At 40.9% G+C, this 22,245-nt stretch overlaps 1 protein-coding gene across 2 annotated transcripts in view; it reads left to right on the plus strand.

The window, feature by feature from the left end:
* The window catches only part of SMAP1 (small ArfGAP 1), a 225,809-nt gene that overhangs the window by 38,475 nt on the left and 165,089 nt on the right, over nt 1–22,245 (plus strand). For both annotated transcript variants that reach the window (XM_038397189.2, XM_038397191.2), the window contains exon 3: nt 1,594–1,679. In XM_038397189.2, the coding sequence (XP_038253117.1) occupies nt 1,594–1,679 (86 nt within the window). The remainder of the gene's footprint in view (nt 1–1,593; nt 1,680–22,245) is intronic.

A 22,245-nucleotide genomic window follows, 5' to 3' on the forward strand; every position in this document is an offset into this window, starting at 1 on the left:
GGACCCCTCTCACAAGCACCTACTACAAACAGAAGTTTTATCCCTTTTGGAAGCTCGGGCTATCAAGGAGGTACCAAAAGAGTTCACAGCAAAAGGGCGTTTGCTCAAAGTAGTTTCTGATCCCAAAGACGGATGGTGGGATGTGATCATCTTAGAGCTCGGAAAACTCGGTTCATTTTTCAGAAAGTTCAGTTTTCTTGTCGTGACAGTTGGGTCAGTAATTTCTTCCTGACCTACCCAAGATTGATTTGTAGCTTTCGATCTCAAGGATGCATATTTCCTTACATCGATCATACCTTCATATTGTGAATATCTCCATTTCATGGCTTAAGAAAAGAGTACAGGGTCCCCATTGGCCTTTCTGTTGCCCCTTGGGTATTTACAAATTGCCTCTTTTTCATGAGTGTGCTTAAGACGTCAAGGTATTACTATATACTTCTATTTGAATTAATGTCTAATAAAAGCTTCATCTCAAAAGTGTCTGATCATCAATCTGGACTGTGTGTGTGGGGTGGGGGGAGAAACTGGGTATCTGAATAAATTGGAAAAAATCACATCTTCCTATGTTGTCCTGAGGAGGCAGTTGAAAGGAACCGAGATGGAGCACCATGTCCTCTTATAGCTTTGCTCTCATTTTACCATCAGAGCTGCATTGCCGGTACAATCTAAGAGTGTCTGTGTAGAGTTCATCTTGGGTTACAGATGAGTAATTTCCTTTTTCCTTTAATCTTTCACTTGCAATCTTAGAAGCTACTTTTGAAATTCTAAGTTTAAAAATTTTCAGATAGAAGTGATTTTTTTTTTAAAGCTATGCCCACTTTAACTGTCTTAAGTGAACCCAGAGTAGCAAATTCCACAGGAAACATCTTATAATTCCCATTCATATGTTTTTTTTAAAAATGCTTTTTGTATTTATTTTTCTATTGCAGAAAACATGCAAAACAGGGTTGTGTTTGTATAGACCAGTGGTGGGCAAACATTTTGGCCAGAGGGCCACATCGGGGTTGCAAAACTGTATGGAGGGCCGGGTAGGGAAGGCTGTGCCTCCCCAAACAGCCTGGCCCTGCCCCCTGCTGCCTGTCCCCTGACTGCCCTGACCCCTAGTCACACCCCTGACTGCCCCCGGAACCCGCTACCCGCTCCTTTACCATGCTGCTTGGAGTGGCAGGAGCTTGCAGGCCCACCGCCTAGCCAGAGCCAGCCATGCCACCCCCGCTGCCCAGCAGGAGTGGCGGGTCAGAGTGCTGGTGGCGCTCTGAGGCTGCGGGGGAGAGGGAACAGCTCGGGAGGGCTGGGGGCTAGCTTTCCCAGGCAGGAGCTGGGCAGGACAGTCCTGCGGGCCGGATGTGGCCCACCTCTGGTATAGACTATAACACTTGAATAGACAAGTGGTAAAAACAGAATATTGCATTCAAAGGAGTGTAGAGAACATATATGAAACAAATGGATGTGATTAGAAGATTTAACCTCCAGTTCTTAAAATGTAGTGCACAAGTTTTTAATCCTCTTGCTTACATGGTCAGAATAACAATGGAAATGTGTTTCCAAGACCCAAATTAGCAACGTACAAAATAATAATTCTTCTTTCTTTAGTGCATGCAGGATATGGGAAATACAAAAGCAAGGATGCTCTATGAAGCTAATCTACCAGAGAACTTCCGAAGACCACAAACAGATCAGTATCCTTTTTTTGTCTTACTGTTTTCAAATTCAAGGAGCCTTAATACAACCCAAGTGTTACTTACCACATTCTTCATCTAGTTATGTATGTCAACTTGTCATACCAGCCTTAATTAAAGTTGATATTTTTTACATTTATTATTTTGCGGTGCCTAACTGGAGGCATTGAAAAACGGGAAATGATTCAGCAAACCTTCCTTATGGTAAGAAACTTAACAAATTTATTTAGTTTATTAAAGAGAAAGGTTAAGAACTGATGTGTTCATAGTTTATAAGTGCGTACACAGGGAGAAGATTTCTGATTGACGACTCATAGATGTTATGCCTTTGTTTTGTAGAATAAATTGCTGTAAGCAGAAGCTAGACAAATTCAAACTGTAAACTAAGTGCATTTTTTGCGATGAGGATAATTAACCATTGTAACTTACCAATGGAAGTAGTGGTTTCTCCCTCCATGTGAAGTGTTTTTTAAATCAATATTGGAAATCCTCTTTAAAGATATGTTCTAGTTCAGCCAGACTTGGACTTGATAGAGGAATTACTGGGCGAAACTATGGCATGTTTCATGCAGAAGGCATAACAGATCAAGGACAGACCAATTTAAGGTGGTGGATGACAACAGAATCTACTAGTCCGCTTTGGTGGGCCATATAGAATTTTTTTTGTTTGATTTGAGCCGGTCTACTGCAAGTTACAGGTGTAAATAAAGCTGTTGCTGCCTTACACCACTCTGCATCCCCATCAGTATAGGCTCTGACTCCACACACCATCCAGCTCCAGTTACTGCCTCCGCACTAGCTGATTGTTTGGGAGCTGAGAACCAGTCATGTTCTGACCAGACCTCCTCCTCCTAGCACTGGGGAGGGGCAGGACACTCCTGCACTAATGGGGAGGAAGTAACCAGAGCTAGGTGGCATAGGATGGAGCCAGAGCTGTGTCAGTAATGGGCCTGATGCATAATGGAGCCTGTGTCCATGGGAGAGCAGAGTGGAGGCAGGGAATGGGAGCAACAGGACCCTGTGTGCCAGGTTGTAGTGCTATTCAAATTTAGTCTGGCTGCAGCCCCCGCACCCCACAGCATGCCAGCAGGGAAAGGGCTCTGCTGTTAAATCACCCGGTTCTGGTTTCTACCTCACTGCGGATGCCAACTCCGTGGGTGCTCTAGGGCTGCTGATCAGCTCCTCTCCCTTCCTCCCTCCTCCTCCCCCCCAGCACCACCTCCCCACTGGTGATTAGCTATTCGGTGGCAGGAGGCTCTGGAGGAAGTGGGGGGAGGAGCAAAGGCAGGAAGAGGTGGGGTGGGGGTTTGGAAGAAGAGGTGGAGTTGGGGCAGGGGTGGGGCAGAGCGGGAATTGTGTTCCCCTGGGAACTCTGAAAGTTAGTGCTTCTGTACCTCACTGTTGGCAGAGGTATGCCTCAACATACCCTTATGTGTAGGGGTTGGGGGCTGGCCACTGTTGGGGTGGTTTCTGAGAACTTCTTCACTGAGTAGCCTGAGACCTTAATCGCTTGATTCCCAAGAACTCAGCTTGACTCCAAACTTATCGCTGAGGGTTCTTTAAGTGCATGCAATCAAACTACGCTTGAGTTGATCGGGCTCAAGTGTAGGGGGAGGTACAGGTTATACCACACTTCCAGCATATGTAATCATGAATCAGCTTCTTTTTTTTTTTATATATATACTCTCTCTCTCTCTCATATATATATATTCATTCTCTCTCTCTCTCTCTCTCTCACTATTGGTTAATACATTGTATTTACACACTTTGATTATTCTGCTAATTTTTATAGCTGATCCTTGTCTAGATCATGAGCAGTTCATGTGCTGCACTATGTGCTAGCCACAGGTGCAAGCTATTACATATTGCTTACTATTTTATTTTTTACATATTTACAGGGCTACTGTAAATTCATGTTTTGTTCGTTCTCTTCTTTCTCAAAATAGAACTACAGCCACAGTCAGCTGTGGGAGCTAATGGGAAGTCAGTAATTGGAGCTGGGTGGTGTGAGGTGGAGCAGTGACATTGCAACCCAGCACATGGGCTCCTGCTCCCAGTTCCTGAGATCTGATCAACTCTGTACCTCCTGCTACCCATGTCACTTTAAATACTATGCCTGGTGCTCAGATTTGGGTGGATACAGATTCTAATTGGCCCACCTATGACTGCACCTGCACACCACCTCCCCTCCCCCTTAAATATTTTCACCAGCTGCATATGGGGATGCCAAATAAAATCTGGGGGGTTGGATGCGGACTACCAGTTGCCAATCCCTGCACTAGATGATTTCAATCCATTTTAGTATAAAAATCTACAAATGAAACAAAACCCCATGCTGAATATTTCTTGACTGTTTATTTTGTGTGTTCCCACCTCCCAGGGTTGGTGACGAAGTGAATGTCATTTATTCTATATTAGACTTTTTAGTTTTGCCTATCAGAAGAGGAACTTTCATCACAGTAATGTCTTAAAAAGAACAAACACACCTCTTGTCCATACTTTTTAGGTAAGGTTCTGTGCCCCAGTTGTTGCTGTATAGGATGAATGGGTAGTGCTTTCTCTTTTTTTTTTTTTTTTTTTTTTTTTTTTTTTTTTTGACCAGCAGAACAGTAACAAATGAGGCTTTCCAGTTCTCTGACCAGACTTGCCCTCTCATTGCTTCACACGTGTATGTGTCAAACTTGGAAAAAATCTGGAGAGCATTTGTTGTTACACAAGTTTTCACTTAAAACTGCATGTTTGAATGCTCAATTATCAGGACTCATGGCCCTAACCATCCCTGGTTCCTTCTAGAAGTGGTGACAAGTAGCAACTGTCCTCACGTTTGCAACTAGTGCCCTGGATGTATTTAGGAAGCCTTTCTTGCCTTGTCTTGTATATTTCTTAGATTGGCATTTTCTTTGGGATATGCCTGTTAACGTTTGATTGGCTAAAGTTGGACCCGAGGCGTGTCTAAGCCACCTCCTAAGGCCAGTCCCAGCTGTTTCTTCCTGCCTGACTCCAGCGATCCTCTCCCTTGGCCTAGGTAGCTGAACAGAATATACCTAGTTCTTTATTCTCCTCCAGCTAAGGGCCAAGTTTAGCTTTCCTCCTCTGTAAGCAAGTAAGGGAAAGGAATAAATACCTGATCCCTCTCTGGAGAGTGGGGAAGTACTGCTCAAGGTGAAGCAGCCAAGAGAAGAGTGAAGTCATGAAAAGCATTGGGTGCCTCCTCCAGGAGAAGTACTGATATAGCTACTATACATTTGAAGGTATACTGCTGAGATGTAGATAATTTTGGTGTGGCTGGGAACTGAATATGTGGTGGACATTGCGGGACAGACAGGAAGATGAGAATTGATAAATGGAGAACAGAAGAGATTGAATTAGTTGGGTCTAGAAGCAAAATGAAGTGGTGAATTTGGTAATGGTAGGGAGAATTGATTTGGAGTGAATGTAGAGCTGTGTGAGTCAGGTGGATGAATGGTGACTGAGTAGGAAGATAAGTAGGAGTTGTGTGGGGCTGAATAGTGAATGAATTAGTATGGTTTGATACGCATGGAAAAATATTTGTGAAATGTTGGTGTGCCCAGGAGTGTTGGAGTGCATAACCAAGCTGGTGGTGATTTTAATGGTGTGCAGGTAACTTTTTCTATAATTTTGGAAAGCTAACCTCATTACTAATATTAATTTAGGTTGCTTTCAATCTGTTTTGCTGCTTTATCTTCAGTTCCAGATCATTGTGGAGCTAGTTCTAGCTGTGTATGTGGGCTTCCAGCCTTTATAAGCTTCCTCAGTTGTTTGAGCCCTGGCTAGTCCACAAGAATAGATCTGAACTGATACCTCACTTATCATATCTTACCCTGAAACAGAGTCTAAAAAGGGTGTTATGGAACAATAAAATGTTGTTCTGAGTAGCCTTAGCCTAACCATTTCACGCTCCATACATATCTGAAAGCTTTCTGATTGCAAAAGCATTAAAGCCTTATGCTTTATTATCTTTCACTCTAAGCACATTGTAGGGAATATGTCCAAAAGTATAGTTTGAGCCTGGATAACTTCTATTTGGTCAAATGCTAAATGAAGTTCATTATTAATAAATTAAAGCTGCTTTAGCATTCCTAGGTGAAAGGGCACTGGAGTTGGTCATGCACTCACTATGAGGTTGGCCTCCCTCCAAGTCTTTTTCCCTTGTCATGCTTATTGCCACAAGAAATGAGTGGAAATGTGTGAAAGAGGGTATTGATGATGGACCTTTATATTTAGCAAAGTGAGAATTGGCTTTATTCCATTAGATGGAAGTCTGTTGCCAACTCCTTTTCACATGTCCTGAAAAGGACATCGATTTGTGGTAATCAACTGATTTTATAAGAAAACGTCTACCTCGGTCTGGAGTCTTCTACTATAACTTCGTATTGAGATCCCAATTATTGGTCCATAATGAGTTTCGCCAGCATGCTGGAATCTGTAACTGGACAAAGGTGATTCCGGAGGCAGGGCAAGAGAACCGTGAACTCTGCAAAAGACTCCATGCAAAAGGAGAAGAGGGTCTCCCACACCAAAATGATACCTGATGTATCCTGCTCTATTCACTGGATTGGCCAACTTGACAAGGAGAATAGAGATTCTAGCCATCAGCTAAAGCATGCCTGAAGTGTACATACAGCTAAAAGAAAAGAGACTAATCGCCTCCCTGCATGCAAAGTGAGTTCGTTATTTGCAACATCAGAACTACAGTAGATATCAACTGAGATCTATCACATGAGTTAGAGAAGAAGACTACTGAATTCTCTAAGGTTCCACTCCCAGGTCAGTTATTTAATTAGTAAGAAGTTATTTTTCTTTAAAAGCATACTATTCCAAAGCTGCCAAGTGCCTGATTTTAGGATACTTTCTCACAGATGCAGAAATGATCAGAGAGATGCAGACACTACAGTATTGTCCTGGGGGAATAAGCTAAGTAAATAGGGTCCGTCATAGGTTGTATGTTCAGACAAACTTAAGATGGAACTTCAAAATGGGAAGCTATGAAGAAATAATTCTCAGAGTTAGTTCTTTAAAGCTAAGGCAAGAGTTTCAGCTGCTGCTTTTAGTAGACTAGACTCTTAGCTCACTGATTAGATTAAGAGATGCATTCTTCCTTAACTTTCCTGTGAAGAATTGAAATTCTTGTTTTAATCTTATAAATTGATGTAATTGCTCACTGTAGTAATTGATGAGCCAGAGAAAATAACCATTGTAACTTTAATTTCATCATTGTATTGTTATATTTTATTAGTTTAGGGAAATTAGAAGTAAATTTAGTTAGTGATATTTGCTTAACTTAATATCTATTTGCTTATTCTTTTAATAAATCTCTAAAAGCATACTAGTTCCTCTCTGAAAACTTCAGTTTAGGAAAACATCCTGTTTAGAGGCCACACTTACGGCCATGTTGAGCTCATTAGAATCCCAAAAGAGTGGTGTTAAGGACCCTATCTACACAGTTCAGAGCAGGGTTTCTGCACTAATGTTTGCTAGAGTAGGGGTTCTCAACCTTTTTCTTTGCGGCCCCCAAACATGCTATAAAAACTACATGGCCCACCTGTGCCACAATAACTGGTTTCTGCATCTATAAGCCATGACGGGCGTTAAGGGGTAGCAAGGAGAGCAGTTGCCCGGGGCACCATGAAGCTAAGTTTCTCAGGCTTCTGCTTCAGCCCCAGGTGACGGGGCTCAGGGCCCCACGCTTCACTCCCATGGAGTGGGACTTCTTTTTCTGCCTTGGGTCCAGCAAGTCTAACATTGGCTCTGCTTGGTGGACCCCCTTGAAACCTGCTTACGGCCCCCCTGAGGGCCCCGGGAATCCTAGTTGAGAACCACTTTCCTAGGGCACAGGAAGAAGAGCAGCTTTATACCTATCTTGTTACAGCAGCAGCTCCATTTATCTGAGGAATATTGGTGTGATTAATTTGTATTTCCTACTTCACCACTGTCGTCTTCACCTTATGAAGCTGTAGCTCCGATCAACACCCCCTGGTGATTATAAATCTTCAGGAGCTTCTAAGTAAACCAGCTGAAACACTAGAAATCCACTAGAAGTTGCAAGTGAGAAATCTCACCATTTATTGGACATATTATGCACCTCATTGCCTGACAGACAGGCAGTGACAGTTAATGAGAGCTTCCTAGAGCCTGCTCAGCTGTTATAGCATGCCCCTGCCATCATTTGTGCAACATCTGAAAAGATGAGATACTAGGTAATCGCCTGGGGCTTTGAATATTTTTAAATGCAACTGGATTCTTTGTTGCAGTGGCCCAAGAGGGAACTAAGCAACAAAGTTATAAATCTACCCCATAAAACAAAGGAGCCACAATTATTTCACTTTGTAGGCAGACAGTTATTCAGCCAGTTTACAAATAAATCTCAAATTATCAAGTCCTTTTCAGAATAGGATTCTTCTGCTGCATAGGGAGCGCTGAATTTCTTGATGAAGTGCCATAAGAGTTGAGACGAGCTGCAGTCTTAATGAGGGACAGTTAATCTCAAGGACAGCCCTTTAAGACACCTATAGATGTATCTGATCCTGCAGCATCTTTGATGACTACTGTAATAAGATCTTCACCTTGGCTTTAACCATCTGGTATAGCACTCATGAAATATAAAATATTAGAGAACTTGCCATTTGAAAGAATGGAGCGCTTTAGCTCAAAATCAGAAGACACCATACACATTTCCCTTCTTAAACTTTAAGATTGCTGGTTATCTATCTCATGCAAAAAGAAAACAATACAGGCAACCTGAAGCAAAATAACCCTCTTTTTTTTACCCATACCAAAGACCTGCAGATGATTCAAGAAAGGAACAGTGTTTTCATACGAGACTTTCATCTGCCTTTTCTGCTTCCCTCTTTGTGATGGTTGTGTACCAATAAACAGGTTTGATAGTCCTCTCGAGACCTATTCTGACTCAATTATTGTGGGTATTTCCCTTCACCTCTTCCTTTTTGGAAACTGTATAGTAGTTCATTTTGGGGAAGCCTGGAACAAAATTTGAATAGACCATTAAGTTCTCGAGGGTATCTGAAGTGGGTATACTATACAGTTTAAGACTATCTCTATTCCCACTACCTTCCTCATCCCTTTCCACAGAGTCCCCTCATAAGGGGATGTTACAGCAAGAAGTCCTGTCCCTCTCCTCTCTGAGGCATAGAGAGGTTTCTTCACAATTCAGGGGAAAGGGTTATTCTCATTTCTTCCTAAATCCAGAAAGAAGGGAGGTTGGAGGGCTATTTCGTATCTAAGAAATCAATACAATTCAAAAAACAAATTAAGAATAGTGACTCTAGCCTCAGTTATTCTCTCTAGATCCACGAGATTGGTTTGCAGCCCTCAATCTCCAGAAAACACATTTCCATATTGCAGTTCACCTCACATAGGAAACATCTGCATTTTGACCTAGGAAATCAACAATTCCAATAGAGTTCTTCTGGTTGGTCTGTCAGCAGCTCTAAGAGTCCTTACCAAATGCCTAATGATTGTTGCAGTGTTCCTTACACAGCAAAACATTCAAGTATTGCCTTAACTTGAGGATTGGTTGATACAAGGTTCCTCTCCTCAAGTTTTAACTAACATTCATTACATTCTCTGGCTCTCTGCCAATCTACTTCTGAGATTTTTTTTTTCTTTGTATGCACTTAAACACCATGGTGGAAAATGGAATTTATTGGTACTCTTTTTTAAATTGTATACATAGCATGAGCTTTCCTCCTCATTCTAGAGTCAACACAGTGACAGATGATAGCACAAATGCAGATCAAGCCTTTCACAAAAGTGAGATCATGCCTTAAGAATTCTGGGTCACATGGTTTTGTGCACTTTCATCACTTCTCAGGTCAGACATCGCCATCACGATCTACAGAGTTGGCTGAAGCCAATTTACAGTGTGATAAAACATCATATACGTATGCCATTGAAGACTTTTACATGTCCTTTCCTCTCTCCAGTGAATCTTTGCAAAGGTCTGCCATTTTGTCTTCTCACATTAACTCTGGTGATGGGTACATTCACTCAAGGATGGGATGCGCACACGCACAACATCAAACTCAAGGTCTGTGGACAAAACAGATTTTTTTGTACATAAATATCTTGGCGCTCAATGTGATCCACTTGGCATGCATACCTTTTTTAGCTCTAATCCAAGGAAAGTTATTGCAATAGTTTTTGTTTGCCATCACCTATATAGTTTTATGCAAATAAGCAGGGGGGATCCAGATAGTCTTCCCTGTGTAATGAAGTAATCCATTTGTCGGAGTGATACCTCGAATATAACAGCTATCACTACAGTTTGTCTACCAGGATTGATAACTACAGCAGATCGACTCAGCAGACACTTCTCATCTGATCACACATTATCTCTAAGGAATTCAGTTATTAATCTGATTTTTCTGGGCATGAGGTTATCCAACCATAGGCCTATTTGCCTCTGAGATGAACAAAAAATACAGAGTTTTGTTCAAGATAGGTTGAGTCTGGGGTCTCTCTCAGATGCTTATCATATATTTTGATCCAGGGGGCTGATATCTGCATACTTTCCAGTTCTGTGAATTCCACAAACTCTTTAGAAAGATCAAACAGAACTCTGTAATGATGATGTTAGCAACTTTGGTTCCCAGACCTATTAAGGTTATCAATTCAGAGTCCAATTTTAAAAGTTGAATCAATTTTCTAGTAATCAAACTATTTACCTCCTTTTTTCCTAAAACTTCATGCTAGTAATTTGAAAAAGAAATCTCACACTAGAAGTAGCATGAGTTATCTTTATTTATACACCATTTAGAATTTCATCTAAACGGTTGATAGCCTGTGCTGAGTGTAAAACGGAAGGCGGTTAAGATAGAATATCCAAATGATTCTATGACTGCATCTCTCTGATACAGAATACCTTAGTTATATCCGTGTGTTCTGATTAAGGCTCAGTTTACCACAGCTCCTTTGCTTTGGTGGTTTCTTGTAAAAATGTTTCCATTCCTAAAATAGGTCTCATGACCGCCTGGAGCTCCAGTCATATTTTTTTGAAGCATCTGTGATATAGGTGATGCTGCTAGAGTGGATGCTTGAGACTCTGATATCCTAATTTTGTTTTGAGAATCATTGCTTATGAGCCACCAGGAATGGAATACATACAGACAGTCACTTGAAAAAGAGAGGCAGGTTACTTACCTTGCATTAACTGATGTTCTTTAAGAGGTGTCCATATGTATTCCATGACATGTCCTCCTTCTCCACTATATTCTAATCTGTATTCTTTGGGTTTGTTTGTGAAACAACAGAGATGGTGGGGCTGGGCCTGCTTTTTTATATCTTCAGGAGAGGGGCACTAAGGCAGCTAGGGTTCAGGAATGGACCAACAGATACTGCTGATCAAAACACTTCAACTTCTGGCCCTGAGGGGAAACACTGCTAGAGGGGAGTAAATAGATAATCACTCAGAGCATCAGTTACTGTCATGTAAATAACCTTTTTTTCTGTGATTTGGTTAGCAGCAGCACAGACCATGAGTAATTTTCCTTTCCTTACTGGCTGTTGCAGGTAGCACAATGCAAACTAGATCTGTTAGACCTCCTTACAAATCCCACTTCTCCAGTTTGATTCTTCTCCCTCAACATGAAGGGACCTCCATAGATGTTTTTAATTACTATTTTGAAACAGTTTCTGGTGTGGTGAGAGCAGGGAGTCATAGAGGAGTTTTGAAGAAGCAGTTACTGGAGATGAAGCCAGCTTCATATTTACTGCAGGTGCTGTCATACATTCTACACTCATCGTGAGCAGGACCTGCTCACACAGGGAGGTGGAGTGGTGGCAGGTTCTACTCTTGCACAAGACCCTGGCTCTGCAGAGGGCAAATTAGGCTGTAAAGGGTTGAGAGGAGTTTACTCATAGGAGCAAATATCCTTGCTGAAGGAGTGGAGTCCTGAGAACATGAGGTGGACTCTGAAGAAGAGGGGAAGGGGTTCAAGATCATCAGGAATATCTTCTCGTGTGTGTGTCTGTGTATACACCTTTTATTTTCGGTGGGAGTTTCCTCCAGTTTCTAGATATTTATTGGTTTCAGAGTAGCAGCTGTGTTGGTCTGTATTCTCAAAAAGAAAAGGAGTACTTGTGGCATCTTAAACTAACAAATTTATTTGAGCATAAGCTTTCGTGAGCTACAGCTCACTTCATTGGATGCATTCGATATTTATTGCATCTGCACCTAAGGCTGAGCGGAAGAAATAAAGCTGCAAAGCTTTGGTATTCCTAAGTCTCCTTGACTCTTCTCTTTTGGACATCTTTTTTGCAGTTGCCTTCCGTCCCTTGGTGAGGGGGGGAGCAGGCTAGGGACGGAGATGTGTCAAACTCACTACAAAGTGTGGGCTGTGGACTTAGATAGGAGAGTCTCAAAGTAGGACTTGAAATATGTTTTAAGAATGTCATTGCAGCCATGTGATTTGAAGGGCCAAAGCAGAAATTATACTGCTTCATTTTTGTAGGAGGATAAGCAAGAAAAAATTAAATATCTGTTTCTCTACCCAAAAGACTATGGCAACAGCGTGTACCTCCCTGGATGCTATACACATTCTTATTGCATGGTCTTCTTCACTCAGCCTACCCAGCAACAGCCTTAACTAGCAGTAATATGGCTTCACCAGTTAGGAGGGTAATATCTGTCAATTAACTACAGTATATAAGCCCTACTCCGGCCCTTTTCCCTTAGTTTCTGCATGCTGGAAACTGAGATCAATTCCTCCAGTCAGTATGCTCTTTTAACAGCCCCGCTCCTGCCCCTTTTGTGGAAGCAGAATCTCCATCTTGTCCTCAGGCCACTCCAGATTGATGTGAAGAGAAGGGAAGAGAAAATTATAGTCATGAAGTGCTTCTGGGAGAGCAATTTTTTTTTTCAGCTAGAGGATCTGCACCTGGACTTCCATAATTCATAGATTTTTTTTTTTAAGGCCAGAAAGGGGAACATTATGATCATCTAGACACATTTTCTGCATAGCACAGATCATAACTTCACCCAACAATTCCTGTAGATGATGAACAGGGTATGCACTGTTAAGTGGCCTAACATTTCTTTGCTTTTGTGAGTGTCAGAGCTGAAGTAGCAACCTTAACTGCTTCACGACACTTGTTGCGTACTGTAAATCATGTTACCCATTTTAGCCACATTGTTTTATTGACCCAATGTGCTGCCATAGGACAGAGCTGCTTGTTCCAGATGTAATGTAAACATTTACATTTAATCTCTGTAATGCACAACCAATCAGAAAACCTAAATACTAGTTTGTTCATTTTGAAGGCTGTCATGGATTAGGTAGAATGCTAGACCTCCTTTGCTCTTCTGAATAAAGGACATCTTCCTGTCACCTTATGAAAATGTCCACAAACTGTGTGTAGTTTGCCTAATGTCACTCTCCTTGCAATGTTTCAACCTCATGAATTTGGATGGCTTAGATATCTGTCCTCTCCTGACACATTCATCCACCTCTGCCTTTTAGATTCTGAATTTGGAAGAACATTCCTAGTACCATACAGGCTACATCTGCTGATGGTCAAGACTTGAGTATTCTTCCCTTTCCCAGTACATTTCAGAAGCTGCATAAACTCCCTCAGGAATTCACAGAAAAATAGTGGTTCTTTCAGGGCCTCTGTGTATTCCCACGTGTGGGAAATGGTGCCCTTGGCATTGAGCTGCAGAGCTTCTTGAAAACCCGTATCCATTGGGAAGAACTTGATTACATTGCTTTTCTCTGTGTAAGGGCGTGACTCAGTTTGTTTGCTGCTGTTGCAGAGAGCAAACAGAGTCTGTCTTTAGGATCTCAGACTAGATGTTCCCTCAGTCTAGCTTATTTTGTAATGGAGTGTGTTGAGATATAGGTCGTAGTTAAACATAAGCATTCTTTCCTTGTTCCAGGAGTCTTCGACCCTTCACCAAGACCATGTCAGGTCAGTCCCATAAAGGCTTGGAGTCCAGATTTATTAACTTACTGGAGCACAGGGTAGTTTGGTTGGTTCTCAAGGCCTTTCAGTTGTCCCTGAATAGTGCTGTGACCCAGGGACCTGTTGATGCCAGTAGGCAGAGTGCATAGGGTTTTACAGGGATCCCCTGGTTTGGATGTATGCATAATAATTCACCAAAGGTATCTACCAAGAGCCAGTAGCCCACTGGTTGTCATAATCATTGTGAAATGTATGTGCAGATGATAATTAGGAAGTTGTGTATCTGTACAAAAACATTGGTTCTTAAAGTCATGGAGGTAAGGCAGGTCACCTTGGAAGTGTTCCTTTCAGGCTACAGATAGAAATCTTATCTCCCTGTGTGGTCATTTGTATATGTATTGTATTCCTCACAATGTCTATTTGCATACTGAGCCATAGGAGAAACAAAATTGTGAAATCCACAAGACTAAACAAACAGTGGGGGTAGGGCTGTTTATGAATAAAGACCAATTATTTGTCTGGTATATCTTTAGGAGCAAAGAGACACATGGGGGTCTGTCACCTGGTAGACAAGCTGACTGTATTTATGTCATGAAAGGAGGATTACAGTCAGCCTGGCTATAGAGCACTGCAAGTATTTGGGTGAGCAATATTTGACAAGACAAGAGTATCTTATTAATTAGGTCTAGGCTCTAGAATGCCTCAGAACTGGGTCTCCTTGGGAAGCACCAGAGATTCCTACAGGCAACACTATGGCAGTGCACTATATGAGCAAGCAAGAAGGAATGCACTCCCACTCTTATCAGTGGAAGCAAGAAAACTTGTGATCTGGTACATCCAAATACCTTGCCGGGGAGGAGAATGTGAAGGGAGACTTGCTCAGCCAGAGATCTTGGGATCAACAGAAGTGGTCCGTGAAATTAATGGTGAACAGCATGCTATTTTAGAGATGAATCAACTTTATAATTACAACTCTTTGCATGTGATATTTTGTTTGGATGCAAAGTGCAGTACACAAGCACATGGAGACAAAAGCTCTCTAAGGTTTTTCTGCTGGACTGGAACCAGCATCTTCTAAATGCCTTTCTTCCCATTCTCCTGCTGCCCAGAGTCAGAAGGAAGGTCAGGTTGGGAAGAGCCAATATTATACTAACATCTTCAAAGTGGTATCATCGGTACTGGTGTCCAGGTCTCCTAGCTGGCCATGGTGCAGCCATATCTGTTGCCTCTGTGCCTAAACTGCCAATCTCAACAGCAGGGAAGGATTTGGCTTCTCAACACAAACATTCCACTTTGCAGCATGGAGTATAACCTACTGACTCTGTAGACAGTTTTTGCTCTTAGTGCAGTGCAGGAAAGGGTCCACCCTAAGACACTGTAAACAAAAATGGAAACTACTTTCTATCTGGTCCACTGATAAAGGAATCATTCCACCTTGAGCTCGGTTCTCTGCAGTCTTAAAATATCTTTTACACCCTAAGTCTTAAGACTTAATCTTGGCTTCCTTGAAGGTCCATATGGCAGCAATATATGCTCTTCACAATTATGCTAAAGACAAACCCTCTTCATAGGTAGGGTCCTACCAAATTCAGTCCATTTTTCTAAATTTACAGTTTCAGATAATTAAATCTTAAATTTCATGGTGTTGTAACAAAGCATGAATATGTATTTTAAAAAGACAAAATATAAACATGTAAAGTCCTCAAGTCTGTATTTTTCAAATTGGGGGTTCTGACCCAAAAAGGGGGTTGCAAGGCGTGTGCATGTGTATGGGTGTATCATAGTGTTGCCATCCTTACTTCTGTGCTGCCTTCAGAACTGGGCAGCTGGCCAGGCACCCAGCCGTAAAGGCAGCACTGCCACAGCAGCAGTGCAAAAGTAAGGGTGGCAATACACCATACCATGCCACCCTTACTTGCAGTTCCTTGTGGGTCAGGACCCCCCAGTTTAAAGAAATGCTGTGTACTTTTACCCTGTATATTTCATAGGGGAGATCAGATTTCACAGTCCATACCATGTTTTTTCAAGGCTGTGAATTTGGTAGGGCCCGATTCATACCCTAGAGTAGAGGTTCTCAAACGGGGGTGGGACCCCCTAGCAGGTGTGGAAAGTAGGAGCGGGGGGAAAACTTTACCCACAGCAGTGAATAACTAACACAGCTGATTTCTCCAGACATATCAGGTCCTCAGATGGAACTGTGCATTTTGATGAATTTCTTTTAAATTTGCATAGCATTATACAAAGTTTGTTGACATCTGTACATTAATTCTTTTGCTACAATATGCTACAATGTGGTGTGCACAGTTTTTGCTTTTGCTCTTATTACCGTGGATTGTGGGCTCATTCATGCAACAGAAAAAAAACAAAAACCTCAAGTGAAAAACAAAGAAGCCGAAACTGATTCAAGTGAAGTGCCACTCCTGCATATATCAATATATGTACTTGTGTGGCAGGGGGGAGGGGCGTAAACTACAATAGGCACAAAGAAGAAAAATCAAATAAGTTTGAGAACCACTGCTCTACAGTCTTCAGCTTTCTCAGTGGCATGAGAAATACATTTCCCTCCCCCCCCCCGCCCCCCATTAGGGAGTCTGTCTTCATGGGACTTAAAATCTTGTCTTAACCAAGTGAATGTGGTCTCCTATAACTGTATTGCAGAAGTCTCTCTCAAGCATCTATCTTCTGGATAGCAATTACATCTGTTTAGGAGGGTAAATGAGTTTAGTTCTTTGTGTTGCCCGCCCCCCACCTTCCCTCCATTATGGCAGTCCACATGGACAAAGTAACGATAAGGCCCCATTCCAGCTTTATGCCAAACATGGCCTCATTTCCACCTGTCCCAGTGTATTTCCCTCCCAGAGTTATTCCCCTGACTTCCCACCAAAAAGAAATTTTATTTCCACACACTAGATGTGAAGAGGGTGCTCTGCCCTTATCTGAAAAAGACCAAACTTAAAAAAAATCCAGTAGCTATGTGCAGAATATATGGGGAGATGCTGGAGTCATTGGCTTTCTGACTGGTTAAGGTGGTGTATAGGATATTTTAGCTAGGGGTCCAATACCCCTTGGTTTAAAGACACTGAAAGGCACTGCAGCAGGTTGCCTCATGGAGATATGAAAAGTAGTCACTTGGGGTTTGTTGTGCACTTCCAGCAGACACTATTTGTATTTAGCAATGCTCTCTAATAACCTTTTTTTTTTTGGGAGTGCAAGCTAAGAACTCCTTGCTCGCCATCTTCTTGGTGGAGCACTGCTTGCTACTCTCTCACAAAGGAGGCCCTGAAGCAGGAAAACTGTTCTTTGAGAATCTTCTGTGTGTATTCACACTACTTACCCACCTTCCTCACTACCTCTGTTTCAAATAACATCAGGACTCTGGATGGAGAAAAGGCATGAGATGTTTAGTGAGCTCGGGGTGTACTCTTTATATAGAGTAGGGCAGTAACTTCACTTTCATCAAGATCTTTCGAAGTACCTGCCAACTGACAACTTCTTGAGCGATCTGCATCTTGATGCCAGAGCATGTGTGACTCCCAATCCCCTAAGCATGAATGCAGAGGAGACTCCCGAACAGCAATTACTGATAACACTTCTTTATATGCCCCAAAAGTGGATTCTGTTATGTCCAGTTTAAAGAAAACAGCTTCACCCATGAATTCGTGTATCTCTAAACCATCCTTTTTGATAGAAAGATTCTTGCCTTAAGTGCCACTAAGTTCTTTGTTCTTGCATATCTGTTTCATCTTGGTTTGCGGATCTAGCAGGATTTTTTTTCCCCCTACTCTCCCAAAAAGGAAAATATAGGTTTTGCTGTCAGTTAAATCTGAATGACTTTGTTCATGATGTATTCCATCTGGCAGCCAACACTTGCAGTTCATTTCTGGTAGCAAGATGAGTTTTGTGGTTTAGGTGTGTGTGTGTTTAAAAAAAAAAAAAGTGTTCGGCGCACAAGCACACAAATCCATTATCTTCAGTTTATGCCTTCAGTGACACCTGCATAAACCCGTTTAATGTATAATCTCATATTGATGTGTAGCTGACAACCTGATTTATAATGACATGCAAAATGGAAAGAAACAAGCTTGATTCTCAGAGCCCAGGCTGAGTTTTCAGAGCTAGAAGTTTGTAAATAAAAGGATTTTTCTCTAACTGAACAAAACTGATATGGAAGTCATAAGACACAATGAATATGGAACCCCACATTGCCATTTTACAGTGTCACTTTTCAGAATAAACTGTACTTAATAGTGAATAACCATGTTGCCAAATTGTAACTTTAAAGTATTTTAGAACCAATTTTGTGTATTTCTTGCTGGTGTGGCATTTTAGGATTTCTAGTTCAGTATGTAGACTTTTTTCTCTTTCAGAGGTTTTTTTTAATTGTTTTAATATTTAACACTAATCTTTTTTTTTCTTTTCATTGTCTGAATTTATTGTATTTTTCTGCCAGGTAAATTTTGCTTTAATATTTACATAGTTCAAGCATGGATTTTTTTTTCTGTGATCAAATTTTAATGCATGGCATAAATCAGATAATGCCAAGAAATCTCTAAAAACATCAACATCAGTTGTCATTCCCTAGAGAAAAAGTGAAGCACATTCCTTTCTCCCCCCCCCCCCCATTTTTTTTAAACAAAAAAGAATACTCTGGGTAAAGCTTAAAAGGGGGGAAAATAGAGGTAACATCATGGTAGTGGTTCACTATAGACCACCAAATTAGGAAGAGGAGGTGGATGTGGCATTTTGGGGGGATGGCGGGCAGAGGAGAGATGGACGGATGGATGGACCGACCAAACAAATATCACAAAAAATATCACAAAAAAACACAAGAACCTGGTGGTAGTGGGGGATTTGAACTATCATCTGTTGGAAAAGTAATACCACAAAATACAAATTTCCAATAAGTTCTTGGAATGAACTGGGGACAACTTTTTGTTTCAGTAAGTGCAGGATGTAACTAGGAGGACGGCCATTTTAGACATGATTCTGACTAACAGGGAGGAAATGGCTGTGAATCTGAAGGTGAAAGGCAATTTGAGTGAAAGGGATCAGGAAATGATAAATTTCATGGTTCTATGAATAAGGACAATAAAAAAAAAAAAGCAGCCGTTGACAAACTCTGAGAACTCTAAGGTTCCCTGGGAAGCAAATCTAAATGAAAAGGAGTGCAGGGAGCTGGCAGTTTCTAAAGGAGTCAGGATTAAAGACACAACTACCACTATCCTGATGGAAAGATAAAATAGGAAGAATAGTAAGGGAACAATATAGCTCTATCAAGAGTTTTTAATGACCTGAAAAAAAAAATCATACAAAAAGTGAAAATATGGGCAAATTGGTAAGGAGTAAAAAGAATAAAAGAAAACAAAAGAATAAAACAAACAGGGGACAAAATCCCTTGGATATTAAGGGACATAAAAGGCTATTAGAAAAGGTTCTTTAAATACAATAGGAGCAAGAGAAAAGTGAAGGGATGTGTGGGTCTTCTACTTAGCAGAGAAGAGCTAATAACTGATGGCACCCAGAAGGCTGAAAGGCACAATGCTTATTTTTCATCAGTCTTAACTTCTTTTTAGTGAAGGGTGATCAGATAGATACTCAACACTATTAATAATAACAAGGGGGAGAGAACCCAAGTCAAAATGGGGAAAACAAGTTAAAGAATATTTAGGTAAGTTAGATGTATTCAAGTCAGAAGGGCCTGAGGAAATTGATTTTAGGATACTAAAGCTAGCTTTGGTAATCTTGGAACTGTTAGCAATTATCTTTTGAGAGCTCATGGAGGACTGGTGAGGTCTCAGAGGACAGGAGAAGGGTGAATGTAGTACCTACCATTTTAAAAAAAAAAAAAAAAAAAAAAAAGGAAAACAAAGACGACCTGGGAAATTATAGACCAGTCAGCCTAATTTAGATTCCTGGAAAGATACCAAACAGATTATTAAACAGTCAGTTTGTAAGCTCCTAGAGGGTAGTAGAGTTATAAGGAATAGCCAGGATAGAACAAATTATGCCACACCAACCTAATTTCTTTCTGTGAGAGGGTTACTGACTTAATAAATGGGGAGAAGCAGTATATCTTGATTGTCGTAAGATTTTTCTCACATTCCCGTATGACGTTCTAATAACAAAGTAGGAAAATAATATTGTTTAGATGAAATTACGGTAAGGTGGGTGCCATACTTGAGACCATACTCAGAGTAGTTATGAATAGTTTGCTGTCAAACTGGAAGGATGTATCTAGTTAGGACAGAGACTCTGTGGGACCCGAGTCTGGTAGTAGTCAGTATTTTCATTAATGACTTGGATAATGGAGTGGAGAATATGCGTATAAAATTTGTGGATTGACACCAAACTGGGAAGATTGCAGGCAGTTTGGAGGACAGGATGAAAATTCAAAAAGACCTTGACAAATTGGAGAATTGGTCTGAAATTAACCAGAGAAAATTTATTAAAAGTATTCATTTAGTATTCATTATTTATTAAACTAGTCATTCATCTACAAAATGAGGAATAACTGGCTAGATGGTAGTATTATAGAAATGGATCGGCAGGTTATAGTGGGTCACAAATTGAGTATGAGTCAATGTGATGCAGTTGTGAAAAACTAATATTGTGAGATATATTAATAGGAGTGTCCTGTATAAGACATGGATGTACTTTGTCCTACTCTACTTGGTTCTGGTGAGGTTTCAGTTGGAGTACTGTGTCCAATTCTGGGTGTTACACTTCAGTAAAGATGTGAACAAATTGGAGAGACTCCAATGGAGAGCAACTGAAATGGTAAAAGGTTTAGGAAATCTGACCTCTTTCAAGGAAGTTTTAAAGAAACTGGGCGTGTTTAGTTTTGAGTAAAGGAGACTGAGGCAAAACCTGGTAAGTCTTCAAATATGTTAAGGGCTTTTATAAAGAGGACTGTGATCAATTTTTCTCAATGTCCACTGAAGGTAGGACAAGAAGTAATGGGCTTAATCTTCAGCAATGGAGATTTAGATTAGATATTAGGAAAAAACTTTCTAGTCTTAAGGATAGCTAAGCTCTGGAATAGGCTTCTGTGATAGAGATCCTTTGGAAAGGGTCCCCTGTTCTTTGCAAACAGTTTTCATCTCAGACTCGTCCAACTCACTACACCAAATACTTATCTGATGGGATATTTATTCATAAAGAGTAACATGCAAGATAGCTATACAAAGCTTGTAACTTGTCAAGATTTATAATAATTGCAAGATGTATATATGGGTAATATTTAAGGAATATAATTTTATGGAAAATATGCTTTATGGACTTGGAGTAGAAATTACTCACCATGAGATGATGATTCTCAGAGATGGCCCATTTGGGTAAGGAAAGTTGTCACCCCACCCTATTTAGCTGTTAATGCAAGGCTCAACTGTCAAGCCTTCCTACCTCCGAAGACTTGATGGAAAACAGACAGACAACTGGAAACAATCAACCATGTGGAGCTGAAAAATAAACTTTTTCTTTGTTTTCCCAATCTATGATCAGAAACAAAAGGCTGTTTTCAGTATAAAACAGAAGGAAGAAGCACTCTGTATCCATTCATTGACCCCTTAGGAAGTGGAGGACTTTGATAAACATTTGGATCCTGGTACTTTGTGAAACCAGTCAGCTCTGCAACTTGCTGGAGAAATCAATAGTTACCTTTCCTGTATAATAAAATAGGCTAAGTTAGACCCAGGTTTATGATTTTTTTTGTTGTTGTAACCAGTTGTTTCCATCACCTTCTTACACCTCTAATTAAATCTTCACTCTCTTAAATAAGCCTTAAATTATAAGTGCTCACAAGTGCTTTGTCATTTACATGCATGTTGGTTTAAGATTAAACTGGCCAACTGGAGTACACTGCACCTTTGGGTGCAGTGGATCTGGAATTTCTGTGAGTAGCCAGTGTCAGGGGCTGGATATATCACAGGGGAACAATTCAAAACAACTTGGGGATTGGGGTGCACCGATGTTAACCTGCCAGGTGAAGTTGGGGCTGGCATAGCCCAGAGGAGAGTGTTTTGAGTGGCTGAAAACTGACCGCGTTAAGGAGCTGACACCCAGCTACCATAAGAGAGGCTCCCTTTTGCTGGAGGCAGGGGGTAACAAGATGACTCAGTCCTGGGAGCCCTGAGAATTGCCACAGCTTCCAAGGGAGGTTGTGCAGTTCTCCTCATTGGAACTTTTAAAGAACAGCTTGGACAAATATCTGACAGGGATGGCCGAGGTTTATTTGGTCCTCTTGCCTCAGAGCATGGGTGTGGTCTGGATGCCTTTTCAAGGCCCCTTCCAGCCTTCTATTTCTATGATTGTGATTCTTATTGCAGGATTGTATGTTGTTGTAAGTCTTTGTGGGTGCTCACAACCTATTGCATAATATAAATATGGAGTGAAAATGTTTTGATGGCAGGACACTGAATCACTTCTATTTTGTATATCCATTTTTCATGTTGTCGTGAAGTATAATTTCAAAGTAAGAAAATGAAGCTGTTAAGAGAAGTATATATGAAATCTAAGCAGTAAGTAGCTGTGACTGAGTTTTTACTATTGATAAGTTCATTGAAAGTGGTTGAGCACATTCATTAATAACCAAAGCCGTTCAGGTTTTGTTTTCTCACCTTAAATAAAA

Source organism: Dermochelys coriacea, chromosome 3 (assembly GCF_009764565.3).
Source record: "Dermochelys coriacea isolate rDerCor1 chromosome 3, rDerCor1.pri.v4, whole genome shotgun sequence".
NCBI classification, from domain to species: domain Eukaryota; kingdom Metazoa; phylum Chordata; order Testudines; family Dermochelyidae; genus Dermochelys; species Dermochelys coriacea.